The following is a 19,631-nucleotide window of genomic DNA, read 5'->3' as shown; positions in this document are numbered from 1 at the left end:
AGAACTAACCTGGGACCAAGTTTTCGCTGCACAGGACCCTGGGAGCTTTACATGTTTTGTTTTTCTTTACCATTTGTATAGTTGATGTCCCCACAGCTTGTCTTTCTTTTATGAAACAGTGTAAGGACATCCTCTGTATGGCAGTGCTAACATTAATCAGTAGTCATCAAATGTCTGACGTACTTGTCTCTTTCCTGTAGCAAATGTCACCTAAGCTTACACAAGATGACTCACAGCCTTTTATGTATATCCACCAACAGCAGAAAAACTTTGCTGTACCTCTGTCAGCAAATATACACATCAGGTAATGATTATGGCCCAAATGTAATTTCACCAAGATTGTGTAGATTTGTATCTCTTCAATTGTCAAGTTTTGAAATATGAAGACACTTGGGTATATACTTGAAATCACAAGTAACAGTGCTTAAGAAATAACTTAGTGGGTAGAGTGCTACCTACAAATGTTCTGGTTGCTAGGTAATGTTCCTGCTCTAAACTCATGACTATGTCAGCATACTGTTTGCTCATGGGTTGGTTTTATCAATCTTAAATTTTGGAAAACTGCTGGTATTAGTGAGATGACTGATGCACGGCAATTCTGTTAATATCTGGGTGCTGAATTTGATAGAAATGGCAATGCCTTTTAGCTATGTATTTCAAGCCCCAATAAGTGCAAATGCTGAATGCAAATTTATTTTACACTAAGTCAACATTAATTGTGACTGACAAGAGTCACGCATCAATATTTTTAGTCTTCCGAAGTTCTAGGCAAATTTATGAATTGCAGCGCTGATCCTTTGCTCATAGCCATGACTTGATATAAGTAGAATACTGTGTAGGTAGAAATCAAGGTATGGTATATATTCTCACAATCATGGAAGCCACGCTTTTAAACATTTTCAAGAAGAGAGCCGGATTAGATAAGATAAAACCATTGAAATGTTTCTTCACACTAGTTAAAAATATGTCTATCCTCTGGAGCAGCAAAGTGTTTGGGAGGCCCTGATGCTTGAGGCTTTTAGAACGCACTAGATCTAAGTGGCCAGTAGATTTAAATAGATAAATGTCTCTTCCCTCCCCCCACTGACAAAGCACACATAAAATATACATGTATGAGATGTGTCTGACAACTGCTGGCTGGAGCTTTTCCTACCTGGCTTTGCCCTCTTTTACAATTGCTAAACAAGCTTCTTGCATCATGAATCTTCTCAGAAAGACTGACTGTGGTTTTAACAACACTAAAGCTAATGTGTGTGTTTTTTAAGAAAGATAGAAATTGGGTCCTTTGGTCTTGTCATGTGACCAGCTTTCCCCGCAAGTTGGAATGATGCACATGTAAATCTTATGTAAATGTTGTCGGATATACAATACTTATTGTAGCAGAGGTCTAATTTTAGATACTTGTCACTGGTTAGGGTACAGATGTTTGTTACGTGTATGGAACAACTACAGAAAAACAACTACCACTTGCACAAGGGGTATGAAATACTCCCTTGGCATGTAATAAAGTGTACATATCCTAGTGCAATCTATATGCCAGAAAAGAGTTGATATTTGAGTAGGAAAAAAAAACGAAAGAACTACATGTAGTTCGTATGAGTGACTTATTTTCATATTATTTTGCTTCAGACTAGTGTCAAACACTGTAGATCGATCGATGGGCAAAATTCTACACGTGCGTGCACAAGTGTTATGTAATATGTACACAGTACAATATATATGTATAAACACTATATTACAAATTTTAATTTCATACCCATGGAAAAAAATCTTCCCACCTTGACTATTCTACACATATTTTTAAAGTCTTTTAATGTACAAAGCTGTTCCTGTATTTTACTGTATCCCTTGTAAGGAAGCCTTTTTAGATGTGTAGTATTCCCAAGATCCTGTACTGCTTGTAGGGTAGAGCTATTTATAAAGTACAATGTGTGTATAATGTATTTTGCCTTGGCAACTATAAAGCATTCCTGTGAAGCCCTACAGGGGACATAGCAATGTTTTATTCTCTGAAAATTATAATGTTGTTGACAGAAAAGATTGGCTTTGTGATGTACTTGTCTAGCTTTGTCACATTTTACACACACTTCAGCAATTTTTGGTGAGATTGAAGCAACGCTAGGACAAAACTGACAGTAGAAATGGAAGTACAACATTTTCTGTCACAAAGCAGTTGAATTTTGTGGGACACCTCTATGACAGTCCCCACACTCAGTTTCTCTTTCCTTGGTCTTGCACATATAAAGAGTAGCACACAAAGACACTCCAACACAGAACAGAATTTCCTTAGAGGTTTATTGTAAAGTAGACACCTGTCCAGATCAATTATCATCATCATTCATATCCTCTCTAAAAATAATACTATCATCCCAGATCCCACCAGTGTACAGCACCTTCACACATATCCCACACACCACCTGAGCTAAGGGAAGAGCACCATACTGATAACTAACTGTAAAGAAAGAAAAATGTTCACCTAAAATGACCCTTAAATTGTATCTTTTCAGTAGTCCACTAAATGAACACAAAATATTATTACATAATATAATTGCATTTGCATCTGCTATAGTTAATGGTACCTACCATACAAATATGATTACATCCCTATCTAAAACGTTAGAAATAATACACAAATACTATGTATCTATAGTTCTAAAGAGGGAAGTTTTGCAGTGACTAGGACTCCTTTTAGATGAAGGGGCAACGCTATATTTATTCTAGAGGACGCAAAGTGGCAAGCAAAACATGCTGGACATCAATATAATAAGAAATGCCTGTGCCTCTGAGGCATCGCCAAAAGTTATCTAATTATGTTTCGCAGTGTTACCATCTCTATGAATGGATGTCTTCCCAGATATCATATACAGATTTCTGAAGTCGTCTTTGTTACTGTACTGCTTCATTGTCAACCATCTGTCAAACTGACATTGCAACAAGGGAGAAGGTGACATACAATTATTACAACACTTTCTGTCATTCTCCAAAAATATTTTAACCTAGCATTTCTTATAGAAGCTTTCTGCATCTGCATTAGTACTTGCAAGGCACATGATCATCCTTAGCATGGACACGGAATTCAGTGCATATGTGTTAAGCGATGTTGTGAAATTGTGTGCTTTGTTTTTATATAGTTCCAGACTAAACTTCGTCACACCTTTTTTTCATGAATTGTACATCTCATTTTAGTCCATGAAATGTAACACCTGTCAATAACGTACAATGTATCTTTTTTAGTATATTTGTGAGTTTTTGATCTTTGGCCGTTGAGGAATGTGGAGGTACAAATGTAGGAGGTACAAATGTATATCTTTGCCGAATACTTTGCAACACAAGTGTTGAGACGCAGGAATCCGTAGAAGGATTCTGCAACTAATACATGTATTTTACTGTGAGAGTGTAACGTGGGCATGTGCCTTTTGACAGTAAGTTATCCTGGTTCGACATCAACTAGGTTGTTCGTCCGTCACCGAGAGAAATACGCTTATCATTACTTAGGAATGCTATGATTCTGACAGTTATCGTATATGTTAGCATTTATCTATGTTATATGTTGGGACGCAAGTGCGTAACCTCAAGGCAGTGTCAACGTTACGCTCTGCAACTTCTGGGTTACAGTCGTGTTACTTTAGGATTTCAGTCGTTGTACTTTTGAAGCGCAGTATTGCTTTAGATTTTCGACGTTGTTTCGATACGGTGTCGCCTGAAGTTTTAGTCTGAGTTTAGAGCTGTCTGGCTCAGGTTATGCCATTCGCCGGGGGGGGGGGGGTGTAAGAGGGAATGGGGCTATTTCTGGACGACTTCGATTCCCCACGATTGGCGGGTGGCGGAGTCGTCTGCCTCCTTTGGGCTGATGATGACGTTGTGCCCATCCATGTCCAAGGCGAAGTCCGTGTCCGCACTGGTAATGACGCCGTTAGCATGGATCTGTCGGGAATTCGGAAGACAATATCTAAATTAAAAAAGGACGGTCACCTGACGGACCAGACAAAAGTGTTTTACATTATTTCAAATATTATTTTGCCCAAATCCTATTTACCATTGGGTTTTAAGTCACAGAAAACTTTTTTTCTTTAACTACACTTGTAGCGTACTACCGACTTCTGGACACCTTTGATCCACTTCTGACGTCATACATCCCGAAGATCAGTGTGCATAAGGTTATTTCAGGAAAAAACGCCGATGGGTACGACAGATAATTCGCTGGATATCGTTTCTGTGTTTGATAAAACTTAACGTAAAACTTATAAAACTTTGAATAAGACATACCACCCATTTCTGGTTCCTGTCGCCTGTATAAGGGGCCAGTTCCACGGGAGAGGGCGCGAAGTAGTCCAAGACCTGCAGCGCGCACTTCTGGTACTTCTTGTTACGGAAACTTCCTTTGTCATAGCTCCAGAGTTGTGTGTCACTGTGAGAAACAAGTTGTAAAACAGCAGTATAAAATCCATGCCTTTACGTACAAAACAATTGTTTTGCCAGTCAAGTATTCCACAGACAGATACCAACCAAGCGTCCAGTAAAATTTGTGTAATGTTTCTTTTGGGCATAACCACCTATTTCCGGAAGAATTAAGTCCTCATACAATCGTCCTTTGATAAATAGAGTTGTAGACGGGGACGCCATAAACTGCAACGTTTGATCCACAGACTGACACCGGGTTATGCGCTCTATCTGTACCAGGTGACTCAACAAAAGCGGTGAATTCCTCATTCATTGACAAAGACCGGCGCTGTTCAGTCGAGAATTTGGCTAAGTCCCATCTCTCATTTGTGTTGGAAAATACATTTTAAACCTGACCGGTACTTACTTTGTTGGTATTTGCTTTTTATTCGCCACCGCCTGCTTGCCTGACTGTGGAGTGTCCTCTGCCTCTATCACTAACCCATGACTGGCGTGGTGGGCCAATCGGAACCACCGACCTGTCAGAAAAAAAAATGATATCTCATAACTTATACTTTTTCTATCCATAGAGTTACAGCTTCTACGAACAAACGACATTTTGTGTCTTCTTTTGTTCCCTATTGGTGTGATCTTGCTTTTTAAACTTCAGTTGAAATAATCGGATAGCTGTTCCCTCACTCACGGGGTGAGCCTTTTTAAATACGACGTAGAACAGAACGAAATGTATTACCGAGAAGTCATTCTGTTATCTGGGATTTGTTGTCTTTGGTTACTTTGAGGACTTCATGCCACTGTTGTGCTATGAATTGTAAGTTATATCTTCTTACAGCGGGTGTCCAATGCGTCTGTGTTGTGTCGTTTTTATGTCTCTTTTGAGTTTTGTATTGACTGCTAACTGAACCTGGTCGACAGAAGGTTCAGTCATGTTGTACGGATTAGTGGCATTTGATTGAAGCATAGTAGAGGTCCTGTGAATATTGTGCAACTTTTCCAGACGGTTTTTATTCTTTTTTGGTATGGTTCCGTCCAGGACAAATGTCGTGTGTATGTTAACCACGAAATACCACGGTAAGACAACTTGGTTAATAGCTACTAGTATCATTAATCAAGTTTCCTTGTCCCAGACCACGAAAACCTAATTCAGTTAGATGACACCTTCAGCCCCGATGTCTAATGCTGTTGTTAGTTGTGCTTTTTTAAACCATGGCCCGATGAAATGTGGAAATGGGTATATGTGAACACCACCCACACCGATGGGATATTCCATTCTGAACTTGGAGGATAGATTCCAGAATTACGGAAATATAGTTTCAATGCCGACAATGCTGGCTGTTATCTTTTTCGACCCAAATGCTTTGAATGAAATATCCCTCTGGATACAAGGATTTGGGGGCCTTTTAAGCGCCACCGAGTTTTACCAACGAGCGCCCTGCCTACAGAGGCACTGATATCAGCGCCCCTATCACCAGGAGCCGGCACTGCAGCACCATAACCTGGAGGGAATTCCATTTTGCGTCAGTTAACATCTAATTCAGCTAATTCACCTACAGTGTCACACGGACATACAGTTGAAACCAACATTTTTTTTTAAAGCGAACCACTACTAGTATGCACTTTTCACAGACTGTTGTAGTACCAATGATTGGTCATGCACAAATAGTAACATCCCTGTACCTTTCAGAACCTTAGCTATCTCTTCCTCCTTGACGGACATGTGTACAGATCCGTACTTTGGGTCATCCTTGGCCACTCCCTTCTGTGTCATCATCTGCTGAGTGGTTTTCTGTTGTGTCACAGTTTTCTGCGTAGTTTTCGTTTCTGTCACCACATTCTGTGCACTGTGGATGGTGCTGAGGTCCTTGTCGAAGTACCAAGAGATCGGGTACAGCGACACGAACCCTTGTGGCTTTCCAGTTGGCTGCATCGCAACTGCTGCTGGGTTGAGGGAAAGACCTGCGGAAGCAAGCGTAACGTTACATGTAGTTTTTACTGTGGTCGATAGAAGGAGCTGTGGCATGGTGGAACAATTGTATTCACTTGGAGTATCACCATGAGGAATACGACCTATCATATAATAAAATCTCTTATAACAACTTGTCTTGTTGTGCACGGTCCCTTCTTGCGACCTACATGTTGAACCGTAGCATCTTGGGGCAACTGTGTGCGAAGTGTGACCTCTCACCTGTGACGTACACGTTGTTTCTGCCATTCCCCAGGTTTACCTTGAGGTGTGACGTGTGCCTGTGTTCCCCGTTCTGGATGAAACAGGCAGAGGGGACGCCCGGGAAGTCTGAATCCCCATGTCCGTTAACCTTCGGTGTGGCTTTTCTGCAAGGAGACAAATTAAGCAGATTGTAAAGTACCAGTCAACAACTTAATATTTTTCACCAACACCGACACTTCTATGCTTGTATTAAAGAATTTATCGGAAATCGGTTTTAACTTTTAGAGGTGGGCATTGTGTAGCTCTCTTGGTATGAATTTTAGTCCAATTTTTTTAAAGGTCTAATTATGATGTCCTGTTTTGTCATATGTCCAGGTCCACAATGTTGATCATGGAATGAAAAGATGGATAAAATCCAAGAAAACCCAAACATATTATTCCACACGTTTACCAGATATCCGTTAAGCTTGTTTGACAATCGTTGGCAACCCATACGGTAGTGCAGTCCTTGGGCTTGTTTGGATTAACGTAGCTCTTCCTTATCTTAATCACGTCTACAGTCTTACAGATGGACAGCTTTAAGGGCTTAAAGTCTGTCTCGGTACTATATATATACAATTAAACGACATTTCTTCCATCTGGAGATAAATTTTATCTCTTTCAAGAGATAAAACATTCTTCGCCAAAGTTGTCACTAGAAATAGTGCTAGTGTGTCATCAGCACACAGTGTAGACGTTTCACAGTTTAATATGTGCAGACAGTGCTATATCGGTGTATATGTGTCAGTGCCAGTGGTGTGTCTGTCGCCTATGGGAGATCGGTATTTGGATGAATTGATACCATGGTAAGATAGAAAAATATCAATAAACGTTCACGATTACAAAATCACACCAGTGGTACATTTGGTAACAGTTGCAATGGCCGTTTCCATATTCAGCTGGGCACGGACATTTCCAGCATACTCAAGGCGCCCACTCGGTAAAATACTGAGCTAATCTTTAGAAACGGTATAGTTGGGTTGATTATTTTCTTTAGACATGTATAATATTTACATACTTTGTCTTTGTTTTCACGTCATATTTCCGGTATGCAAGGGCTTCTCGAAGAACAAGGAAGCGACCTTGACATGGAACCATCGAGGCCTAAAATATACGTTATTATGCCACAGTATGGCAATTGGAATTATACATGCATACAGTATTTACAATGTAGTATTCAATATTTTGTCCACAGACCAATTGATATTTGCATGGTTTGTTCATTCTTTAATAATGCACCAAGGTTCGGACCCACCCTTCCTGCATCTGTGACACCTGGTTCCGGAAGTTCCGTAACTCCGTCCGCAGCTCTTCTATCTCCTCCTGGAACTGTCTTCTCTCCGCATCCTCCAGTCCTCCACTGCCACTGCGCATGCTCTCCTCTGTCTGCATGGTCTCCATCTGGGAGACAAACTCCGACGGCGCCATGGTCTGGCCTTGTAGGGCCGTTATCTGTCAGACATTTCAAACACACGAGAACATTAGGGATTTGTTTTTAACCATACAGCAGGGCGGACACTACTGACGTCATAGCCACGTCAATGCAAAACCCTTTTGGCGGTTTCTTCTAAATATCAACTCATCTTGTCTCAAGAAGTGGCAAAAAAAAAGACATACAAACTTAGTGAGATGCCTAAAATAAAGCTGCTTAATCATGTATCTACAAATCGTTGCTGTCTCACTCGAGTCTTATAGGAGTGAAAGTGTGCTCTTTGTAGATGTGACAGAAGCTGTAAAAATTGTCATTCTTTCATCAATGGAAGTCTACTTTACGGATACTAGTATTGGCTACACATTATTCTGAGGGCATATTTGCAGCGATATCTTCTAAATGAGAATGTTATGATAAATATAATTATACCACCAAGTCGCAATCAGCGGTGACTACATGCCATTAATGTTGTCATTGTGATCAGTGTTAAGTTAACTTAACACAAACTGTCAATAGTACATGTAAAGGAAAAGGAAATGATGTTTGAAAGAAAGGAGACATGTTACAAGATCGATCTGTTCGAAGATGGGGGCAGACTATCTTCTATACATGCATGTTGCATCCAAATAACATTGTTAATGCTTAAAATGGAAACTTTCAACTTGTTTAAGATTACACATTAATATTTAATGTCATCTGATAATGGTTACTACTTGATTAGAGAAGAAAGATCAAGTTGAATTCCTTTTTGGTCACTACACTAAGTGTTTAAACAGTTTAAGGTGTAATATGAAGCTGGTGTAGATGTTAGGTTTCGTGTTTGTTGGGCGCTCCCGCGATTCCCCTCTGAACTTACGCCAACATCACAGGCTACATGTACACTTCACCCACACACTCAGATGTCGCTGGGAATTACATTCCAGACTTCCCTTCGGCCCTTTTCATCGCCTATCAGTCATCTACTATATATACAGCCAGTCAGACGGAAGCATTCACCGCAAGGCTGCCTGAATTACCCGCGGATTTATCCAATGAAACCCGATATGAACTGGTGACGTTACTGTTCGAGAGCCAGTCACATTCGCCGTGTGATATTCAGCTAGGGTTGACAGAGTTTACCATCCACAACAACCATTACAATTAATTTGAACCCCAAGTCCACAACTGTCCCAAGAATGCACCTGGCTCTTACTATACTGCAGATATCAGCTTCATGACTTTGCACAGATTGTTCTAAGATATGTTAATTGTTTTTAATTATATACAGGTTTTTTGTACTACCCATGACCGTGGGGAATATGGCTATTTTAAACGAGCTGTTATCTTGACACTATCTAGCAGCCACGCGTGCAACTTCTTTCACCAGGCAAAGTAAAACTCTCCTTAGAGAAAACATGTGCGACTTGTTGAAAGATGTCGACTTGATTTAGCCAGGAGAAATACCTCCTAGGTATATTTAGTGCACACAAACAACTGGTATTTTGCAAATTGGTTTTGCAGTGGAAGATGGTGGCTTCAATCTCCTAGCAGATGTTGAAGGGGGAGGCGTTCCCCGTATGTCTGATACCTGAAGATTACATGGACTATCGTAAGTCAACAGTGCTGATGACCAAACAAGGAGGAGCTAGCTAGGTTGGGTCCCAGAACGGTGTTCAGCGAGTCGTGATTCCTGGCGATAATTTTGCATACTGTTGACTCATACTGTACACTTATCTAGAGAGAGGTAGACGATATTGATTGGGCGCGCGACTTGGTGGCATTCTTCGTATGAGTACGATTATTTATCCTGTCAGCAAGGCTCGAATTAGGAGTACAACAAAACCGAGCTTAATTACGACAACCTTTTCGGTCACAAGGCAACGGTATTTGCACACACCCCTCCTGATAAAAGCCATAAATGTTCTATCGTAAACCTATAATTGTCCACGTCCGTAGCGGAAAATCTTGGATTAGATAACCGTCATAAACGTACTGCCGGCGGCGCAAACACAGATTCTTTCTACCCAGGTCTACCTGCTTTCTACCATACTTCCTTCATCTTGCGAACTTACTATGAATACGGAGTTTGGATCATATGAGTGTTGTTTCTCGTACATTTGACGGTGTAAAACGTTGAGGTTTTAACAAATTCTATTGTAAGGATCGTTGATCGGAGGCTGACGAACACGGCGCCTAGTGACTAGACAAGGTCACAGTCACACGCTCTCTGGTCTATAGAGAGTTATCCTGTATGTAAAGCGATTACTGGTAGTAGGCTAAAGCTAACAAGGCTGGAAACGTTCTGTCAACCTTCAGAAGCAGTAAAACAACAAGGCGTTGACTTAACACGGGTGGGGAGGAAATAAGGGGGCGTACCTAAGCTGTGGTAAACAGACTTCAGACATATGGCCCCATTAGGAAACCAGTGACAACAAGCCTGCAAGGCCCTGTGACATTTCATAGCTGTGGTGTTTATCTAAGAAGAAGACATAAATTGGTTTCTGGCGTAAGATCAACGCAAGGCGGCCGGCCAACTGTTTGTATCGTCAGCGGTGCCAATTTTCAGGAAATCTCACCCTTTTGACATAAATATGATAAATTCATTTTCATCGACAGTTTATCGACAAGTAGTACAAGACTAGGAACATATATTATCAGGTTATCATTTTCATAAATTGAACGTTTGCGTTCTTGTTGTATGTTTTACATCGGTCTTTCCACTTCTTTGTTGTTTCAAAGGCAAACATTTATAGTATATACGACTCCCTGTTTCCTTACGTCAAAACGACCGGCGAGTAGCGAGTGCGTGTCCGTCACCACAATGAGTGTAACAACTGAGGAATGACTGCAACTGTTGAACAGACGCAACACTGGATATATAACTTATACGGGGGAGACAAAGGGGTGCGTTTAAAGGTCAGAATGCTGGATGTACTTTCTTTGTTCTTATCTATAATGCCTACACTGTGCTGTGAGGGTAGTGAGGAAAAAGTCAGCTAGGTTCAGTGAGAGTATCTGTGTGACACACAAAACGGTGCAGGAAGTTTCTGTTGTGTCACCAGTGGTCCAACATGGCGGGTGCGTGAACCTTCACCCGTCCAGCATTTATTCTACCCTCACCTTTGCCTTGTAGTGTTTTTCCAGGTCTTCCCGGTTCCTGCGAATTAAATCCTCGTAGTGTCCTCGCAACTTTTCCAGCTGTTCGGGCAGCGCCCTGCCCCCGAGGCCACCGGCGCTCGAGTCCGCCACCGATTGGAACATTAGTCTCTCTCGTTCCTAGCGGTTCCAGAGCGCAGTGCAGCGATGAAAGGCAAAGTATCTAATCAAGACTATTGTGGTATCCTACCAGTGCATTACACCAAGAAATTATATTAAGTACCGTGACCTACAGGTACAACAGGCGAAGGGACAAGCGATAGTGACTGGAAAACTCAAGAGGTGCGTTATTCACCGATTAAAAAGAACACCACGGAGTGAAAGCAGAGCGATGCTGCTCCCCACAGCAACTATGGTGACATTTCCCAGGCCAACCCGTCCTGAGTTTATGTGAGTAACTCCCGTGGTGAAAACCATCAGACCTTGACCAAATGGCGTTTGCTTATAGTACTTGAAGTGTGTTTGTTAGTTGTGGTTTTCGTTGATGTAAAAATTGCTGTTAGTTGGTGACATTAGGAAGATAAAGGTCTGGATAATATATCTTTATTATGAGGGTTGCAATTGTGACATGAATCAATTTTTAAGAATAGCAATATATACATAACATAGGTTAGGTGTTAGACCTACATGCGTACATTATTATCAGACACATTTTGATTCTGACATTGAATCCGATGTTGTGAGTTATACATGTCATGTTGTATATAGAGGCTCAGTGTAAGAAACCATTGTATTAAAGCAGGTTCTTTAAGGTCCAGCGGAAGGCTGTGCATCATTAAGAATAATATTGTAAGTATTTTATGTTGTTGTATGATTACTAATTACTTATACATACTTTTGATGCACACAGACTCATACGTTAGCTCATTAAGTACGAGTATTTTCAATGCTGACGAGGATACACTAGTGGTGCCAAAGGCAAAGGGACGTGGTAAGCGCCCCATGCTCTCACAGACCCCTCCCAATCTGATCGCTGACTTCTTACCTTCCTTAGACTGCCGACTTCATCTTCAAGTTTCTTCCTCCAGGTCATCTCTTCCTCGAACCTAGGGAAGGAAGCAGACAAATTGGCTTATTACAATGTTATGTGGAACCAGTTATTCATTTGACGAGGTCCATCTTCATGCTTTACAACAATTATGTGGAGTTGCACCCATAACTAAAGAAAGACGGAGGACGCCATAAATTTCTGCAACTTGTGATAACGTGGGAGAGTTGAATTGCCGATTCCTTATTTGTGCTATTCAGTCGAAAATTTTGGACAAAAGGTCCCATTGTTTCAGGTGTGTTGGAAAACCTTACATGATGAATTTAACCAACACTTAAAATAAACTTTCAAACGTATGCAATGAATTGTGCCCAAGTCATGTTCTAGTCATGCCCGCATTCATCATATCTATGCCTATCGCAAGTTTCCTCGTGAAATGTATTGTAATTGCTGCAGTACGATCAAAGTCGGCCAAGTAGGTCTAATATTAGGTCTATTATCATTTGTATGCCAACCTTGTTATCAGAAAATTCCCGAGCGATACGCATGTCATCTAGCCTACAAGTATAAGCCGTTAAACGTGACCGCTATCTGATGAGGTCCAACACTCCTGTGTTCCCCAAGGGTGCGCTATCGACCCCCTCTTCCAGCAGACCAGTGAAAGGAGAATACATCATGTATACGGTATTGCCTTTATCTGAATTCGTTTCAAGATTTATGTATGACCGATGCCTGGATATTGAACTTTCAGAGAACTGCTCACTTAGGAAATGCTGCTGCATAAAGGGAAAACACTAAACTTCGGGATTGGCATTCAAGTCGAAGCTTTCGTCAGTCTGTAGGTCATGATATTGGATCCCCAGACACTACGTGCGCCGACATACCAAATATGATGTGTTAGAGAACATCAGGTGTGCCCGGATTGGGGTCGCGCTTTCGGGGCTTCAGCTAGCTACAATCGATCTGTCTGCATCTGTTAGGCAGTAACGTTATATTCCGTGGGTGTCGGTGTGAATTTTGCAAATGATAACCGCAAAATACACATGGGTTTGCTTGCAGTAACGATGAATTTACTATCATCTTTATGTGATTATTTTGGCTAACTATCACCGAAAGAGGAAATAACGTCAGCGTGCATAACTGCGAAATAATCCGGTATGCCAAGACGTCAGGTCACCTGAGGGAAGAGCGCAATGCGGCAGAAATACGAACATAACACTTCATATTCATCATACGGCAATATTATTTCAAGCATCGGTGCCGCGTAACAGCCCGAGTGCGTAATCTTTCTCCACAATTGTCCATCATCGGTGAACCAATTTTAAAAGGTCCTTTGTGGGAGCAGGAGTGAGTGGTGTGTATTTCTTCTCATCAATTCTAATGGACAATTTTAATCGACATAAATAACCCACCCACGATAGGTGCCTTCAGGATTACCGAGTTTGCACTTACGTCGAGATGGCTGGTGGGTGGGTTGAAATATGAATGCAACAAAGTCTGTTGCCTTAATACTTTCACCATGGTAAAACATACGGGTGAAGATCTCAGCTATGGCTGACTTTGTACTTATACCAACGTCCTTGCCTTGTACTATGCGAGCTGGGACGTCATACATGAAATACTGTGCCATACGCCCCAAAATTGGTGGGACGTAACATTAGAGATGCGAACGGAGAATGCATAATGACAGTTTTTAACCGTGCATTTCTTTAGAATGGGAGAGGGGGTACATGTCATCTTGGTTTACTATCAAAGGCCAGGCCTGCGACAGTCACAGGACTGTCTACAGCACAACGAACACGGAATTGTTTGTAGTGCCTGGGTCTCGTGGTCCGACTACCATGGTCACACGTTCTTTATTTTGATCAGTCAATGTGGGAAATGACAGACACTTGCTGTGAGGAATTGTAAAAAAATAATTCCGCCCGTGGGAGCACTTTCACAGCGCGGTGCACATCGTCAAGAAACTTTGATCGCATAAATGAAAATGCCTGCTGTAATAAGGTGTTTGCATCTACGTGGCTATGACGTAAGTACTGCCCGCCATGTTGGATGATTAACCTGAAAGTTACCAGATACTGTAAACAACCAACATGGCGGTTGTGACGTCACATGCAAACACCAATCGCGAAATCACGAAGCATAAAGGAGTAACGGTACATCTTGTATGCTAATTGATAGACGTTATCAGCACCTTTGCCCTTGGAAAGATTTTTCACTGTTAAGTTTGCTATAGCTGCAAGAGTAACTGTCTTAATAACGAAGGGCAAATTTTGGAAGCAGACAGCCACTTAGACTAAAAGACTGACCCACGTGACATTAGCTTGTCAGCTTTCTTTTCTCCCAGTCAAGATGAACTTGGCACATGAACGACAAGCGGCAAATCGATTTGGACGGGAGACTTGTTAACATTTCGCAGACAATGGCAAGTCGAGCGGAGGTCGAGCCTCGGAGAGACGATATTAGGTCTTTTACTCTACTGATCATAGTGGTTGTGACAGCACCGCGCGTGTGGGGAATATCGATATAGCAAGAAAGAATGAAGCAGTCATAAACCCGACGGTATTTGTTAATAAAAGAAAGGCCAGCAATAGCTAGATTGACCGGATGAAACTAGCACGCAGACATCATGAGTTCCGTCATTTTTGTACGGTCTAACTTTAAACTACTAATAACCAATTGGTGGCGTGTCATCGAGCATCTACCTAACGACGTATCTCCCTACGGGAAACGTACTAGTCTGTCTTCCCGTTACCTGGATACAGATTGGAAGAGCTTCTGGCTTTCGGTTGGAGGGACATTGGCAGTTGCGTCACGTCTGTGTAACACTTAACAGTCATTAGCTAGTGTTTGAAGGAGACACAGTTCTAGGGTCTAGTCGTATCTCATAGGATGAATTCTCTGGGATAAATAAATTGTGCAGACACGCATCATACATGGAAAATCTCAATTCGGAATGTATGACGATTCCAACTTTACTATCGAATGCAGTGATGGCGGTGTTATGGTGGTGCGGGAATGGAAAACTGTACAAATCTAGGTCAATGACCCAGCTACACCCCTACACCCCATCGGACTAACGTTGACAGCTGCAGAAGAACCGAATATGTGGTACATCTGTGGGAGAGGTCCCCCTCTGCACTTTTCAGACAGCAGGGTGGCGACATCATGACCTGCCACACATGCAGGAACGCTAACCACAAAGTCAAGGTCAAGATCACCTCCCCTGCAACCTTTAATATTGATAAACTCTGCTGGATATTTCTGAGGTTGTGCTAAGTTGACCTTTGCAACTACTTAGGTCCTTTCAAGGTCACTTCCAGGCACGCTCTGTTATAATTTGAGAGAAAATGTCGCGCATTCAGAACTGGCACACAGCTGCGCTGGAAGACCTTTCCGGTCACATTGCCATGCAGGATTTGCTTGGAGTCGACATCGGTAGGAAATCCCAGAACCTAAAAACGTGGTAGTCATATCGCGATGTACTATACTCTCGACAATTTTTACATATATTATTCCTTCTTGGCTACTAAATCATCTAATATTGTTGTATACACTTTCGTAATAGGCGTTTGCACTCACGTGACAATGACGCAAGCATTGTCCGCCATGACGGATGGCTAAACCTGGAATTTTTCTTCTTTAATTCTGCACGTACTGGTGCGATCACCACCCATTCTATCGGTCGGATTCAGGTCTTGTTTCTCCAATCTACTGATGTTATTTTCTAGAAGGATAACAGTGTTTTATTATCTTGGTTCTAGTATAAAAGATTGAGACTCTGTGGAATTGATTGTTACAATAGATTTTCAACTAAAACTATTTCTGTTTGCTGGAATGCATATGCGGAGCTAGATGTAGCGGCGATTATTGTCATTATTTCAGCGTTGATAATACAATTTATGAGATTACGCCGGAGCAAAGAAGTCAATTATTGCAGAACATTGCCCTCTTCAGTGCAGACGGATGATCAATTAAGTACATTTAACCTAATTACTCGCCCTCCAACGGTGTGAAATAAGTGGTAATTGCAGGGAACGGTTTGCTATGTTGGAGAAGGAAACGTGTCAAATTGACATTTAAGGGCAACCTGAATGGTGTGTATGGAGAACATCTTCTCAGTCGAGTTAATACCTGCATTCCTGTTTCAAGATGACTTATATAGTATTTTGTATCGATTCTAGCAACAAACGTAACTGTTCTGATAGACAGGAATTAGTCAAAATTCACATCGGCTTGGCTTCTAGACAATTATCCAAGAGAAAACAGGCAATGCCATAAAAGAATTGACTTCGAGGCCCTTGTATACGATTATGTACGTGATGTTAGACGGAAAATTCTTGCTTCTCCTTGCTTACTTCTAGGAAATCTTGTTGTGGCATATCGGGATTCCAGACGCGCTATGGGCCAATTGGGATCAAGAACCCGGGGGCAACTTGGCAGTCAACTACCTTTCCATCTAATATCAACCGTACATACACACAGTCGGCCTATTGGGTTAGCAGGCATCTTGGATTTCTTTACTCAATACCACACTCGCTAAGGTTATGTTTTTGCGTGCCGTTTGTTTGTGTGTCTGTTTGTTTGTTTCATTGAGTCTTTGTGGACAGCATAACATAAGTTAAAAATGGATCTTTATCATATTTGGCTTGTGGGTAAACGAAAGTCACCGATGGGCCTCCTAACGACTTTCTATGGTATTGTAGCAGAACAGATATTACGTATTCTGGACAATTCTATTACGATTTTTAAGTGACTTGTTATGTGTATTTTTCTGATTTTATATCAATTCTGATTGTTCCAAGTTTTAAACTGTTATAGACTCTGGCAGAGCCTAGAATGGATAGCCTATTGGCTGCCATGCCCGACTGTTTGATAGGAACTGGTTTATATATACACATGGACCCGAGACCAAGCCGAGAAGCCTGCTGTTAGTTACGGAGGCTGCTGATAGGTTATGTTTCGGGTGTGATTGATGGGATGCAATTACTCAGGAATGTGAGAAATGATGAGGTCACTCACCTTGTTCGACCCCCCTTGCTTCCCTGTTTCTACAATGTGGATTGTTTTTTTAGCATCTCTGCGGTCTATAATAAAACGACTACCTATCATTGCGATGACCATTGCTTTCAAGTTGATTTTGGGTAAGACATGTGACTCAAAGATTTGACCCAAATACTCACAATGATAATCATTTATGCAAAGGCTAGAAGAGTTATTTATTAATAATTCAGCTGTTTACGTGAATTTCTAATGCTAGTTGAACGTCTAGTTGAATTTCTAATGATAGTTTACTAAGTGTATGGACGGTGAAACTCTTCCGGCAAGACGATAGACATAAATCAAACCTTCTAACAGGGTAAGAGGTTTATAGATTTGGTTTACGAAATATAGAGGAGGTGGAAGTAAATAGATTTGATAGCGATTTGTCCACAATTCCATTGAGGTGGCGAGTCTGGCGACTGTTGAGCGACCAAAACATTCATTAGTTATTCAAACGAATTTCGTCAATAAAGACGTGCATTTGTGCGTTTTGTGTATTTTGTTTGTCTTTCAAATCATACCTTAACCCCGTGAATTCAGGTTGTCAAGTTATAGGTCATACGAATCCAAGTTTGGTTTCGAATCCAAGTTTGGTTTCCCCACCGCGGAAAGGGGGTCGTGCGCGCCCTGCATGTTCTCATTGACAAATGCACCGATACGGGTGGGACAATGGTAACCGCAAGGAACCTCGTCCTGTTATCACAAATATGCCAGGATTGTTCAGCGGTGTGTGAGAGGCTTTTCAAACAAACTGACTCTCTAACTTAGCTTGTAATCCTCTCAAAGGGGCCTGGACTAGGTCATGAAAAAAAGGGATACACACCCACAAAATGTTGATTGTGTATGCAAACCTCGCTAACCTGTGTAAGGTCAGGCAGGTGGTTGAAAGCATCAAAAGGTTTGTTTGGAGTCTCGGGGTCTCTAATTCGTTCTACACTAACTATAGCGGTGCAAAATGCCAGGAAGGCACTCAGCGATTTATCTAGAAATGTAGGTCACACAAGGATCCGGTCCATGCGTCTCTGACTCTGTTATCATACTAGTTCTCGTCATACTGTGTGGGTGCTGCTAAATGCTTGCTCGCCGATCCGAAAAAGGCGTTAGTTTTTCGAAAGTGCCTTATACCAGATATAAAAGTCACTAGGATGAATCTGTGGTTTATCTTATCGTCAGAAGGGATAAGGTTACGTTGTAGATATAGCGAAACCAAAAAATGCACACACAGCATTTCAATCTTGTCACGTTTCAATCCGAAAAATTCAGGAAGCCGAAAAAGTGTCACCTATCAACCTGATTATTGTTTTACCAGACACCAAAGATATCATAATGATAAACAAATATCGCGATAAAAAAAACAATATCAATATTCGCTGAAAAGTGCAAAGAAAAATACAGCAAGAATACAGCGATGTTGTCATAATCAGTTCATCGTCCATCGCCTGAGGGAATACCGGGTGTTTATAAAGGTCGCTTCTCCTTTTGTTTTACTCTCATCTATTCCTATTAATAATAATACCTGCATTGGCAGTCTAGGAAACAAAAACACTTGGCTAGAAGGACAAAGGAAATGTCGACCTGGACTAAAGAAAATTATAGAAACCACTACAAATAAATGATTTAGAGAAGAGAAAGGGCGTATGAATAAAACATGGGGTCGGTTCATCCGTTTTTTGGGTCAGTAAACATGAGATATGTTCTGTAGTATCTACAAGTTTCTCTGTGAGATCAAGTTTATGTTGTCGTCTAGACTGAGCACTGCGGGCGTGTTGGGCTATACACGGAGGTCTGTCATACTGACCATCACGGGTTGCGCATTGTTATAAACTGTCGCAGTCCACAAATGTTCCTACTATAGCGCACAATAACAAAGGTCACTACGACAAGATGACAAAATGGCGGATACGTTAGAAGGTCACGCAAAGAATGAATGTAAGAAAGGACGAGATAAAAAGATCACGAGTGTCCTTCAGCAAATATGGACAACTTTAAGGCGCTACGTCAGATCAAACAAACCCATACGTACGGAATATTAATTTGTTAGTGACTAACAAATTAATATTCCGTACGTATAATAAGTGTGATAAGACTCGAGTGTCCTTCGACAGCATAAAGTGTGGAAATTATTTTCTAAGAATGTCACATCAGTCTTTTTGTTGTCCTCAGAGTGAAGGTGTTTACGACAAAGTAGGTGCGTTTTTGACCACCCATGATATGGTATAATGAATGAAGACCTTTATTATACAGTTTTGCCCAACCGAGTTAAGTACAGTATAATATACTGGTCTGTCTTAAGACATAGATATGCAGATAATGTACCCATGTAATATCAACAAAATTCTATAAATGCAATATCAATGTTATGATACATCATGTGTCCTTCAGAGATATAATTTACAAAAGGAAAAAGATTTCTTAGAAAGACCACTTAC

At 41.2% G+C, this 19,631-nt stretch overlaps 1 protein-coding gene across 4 annotated transcripts in view; it reads right to left on the bottom strand.

Annotated features, from left to right (window-relative positions):
* Positions 1–2,278: 2,278 nt before the first annotated feature.
* LOC118409426 overlaps positions 2,279–19,631 on the bottom strand; it is a 29,058-nt gene continuing 11,705 nt past the window's right edge. For 2 of the 4 annotated variants that reach the window (XM_035810451.1, XM_035810448.1), the window contains exons 3-11: positions 12,157–12,217; positions 11,136–11,291; positions 7,860–8,056; positions 6,584–6,729; positions 6,076–6,354; positions 5,820–5,894; positions 4,808–4,919; positions 4,267–4,408; positions 2,279–3,924 (exon numbers count right to left, since the gene is read on the bottom strand). In XM_035810451.1, the coding sequence (XP_035666344.1) occupies positions 3,784–3,924; positions 4,267–4,408; positions 4,808–4,919; positions 5,820–5,894; positions 6,076–6,354; positions 6,584–6,729; positions 7,860–8,056; positions 11,136–11,291; positions 12,157–12,217 (1,309 nt within the window). In that variant the 3' untranslated portion in view covers positions 2,279–3,783. The remainder of the gene's footprint in view (positions 3,925–4,266; positions 4,409–4,807; positions 4,920–5,819; positions 5,895–6,075; positions 6,355–6,583; positions 6,730–7,859; positions 8,057–11,135; positions 11,292–12,156; positions 12,218–19,631) is intronic. The other 2 variants (XM_035810452.1, XM_035810450.1) reach the window with 2 other exon arrangements.

This window comes from Branchiostoma floridae, chromosome 2, assembly GCF_000003815.2.
Source record: "Branchiostoma floridae strain S238N-H82 chromosome 2, Bfl_VNyyK, whole genome shotgun sequence".
Taxonomy (NCBI): Eukaryota; Metazoa; Chordata; class Leptocardii; order Amphioxiformes; family Branchiostomatidae; genus Branchiostoma; species Branchiostoma floridae.
Note: the sequence above shows the minus strand (reverse complement) of the source record. Positions and strands in the feature narration are given on the sequence as shown.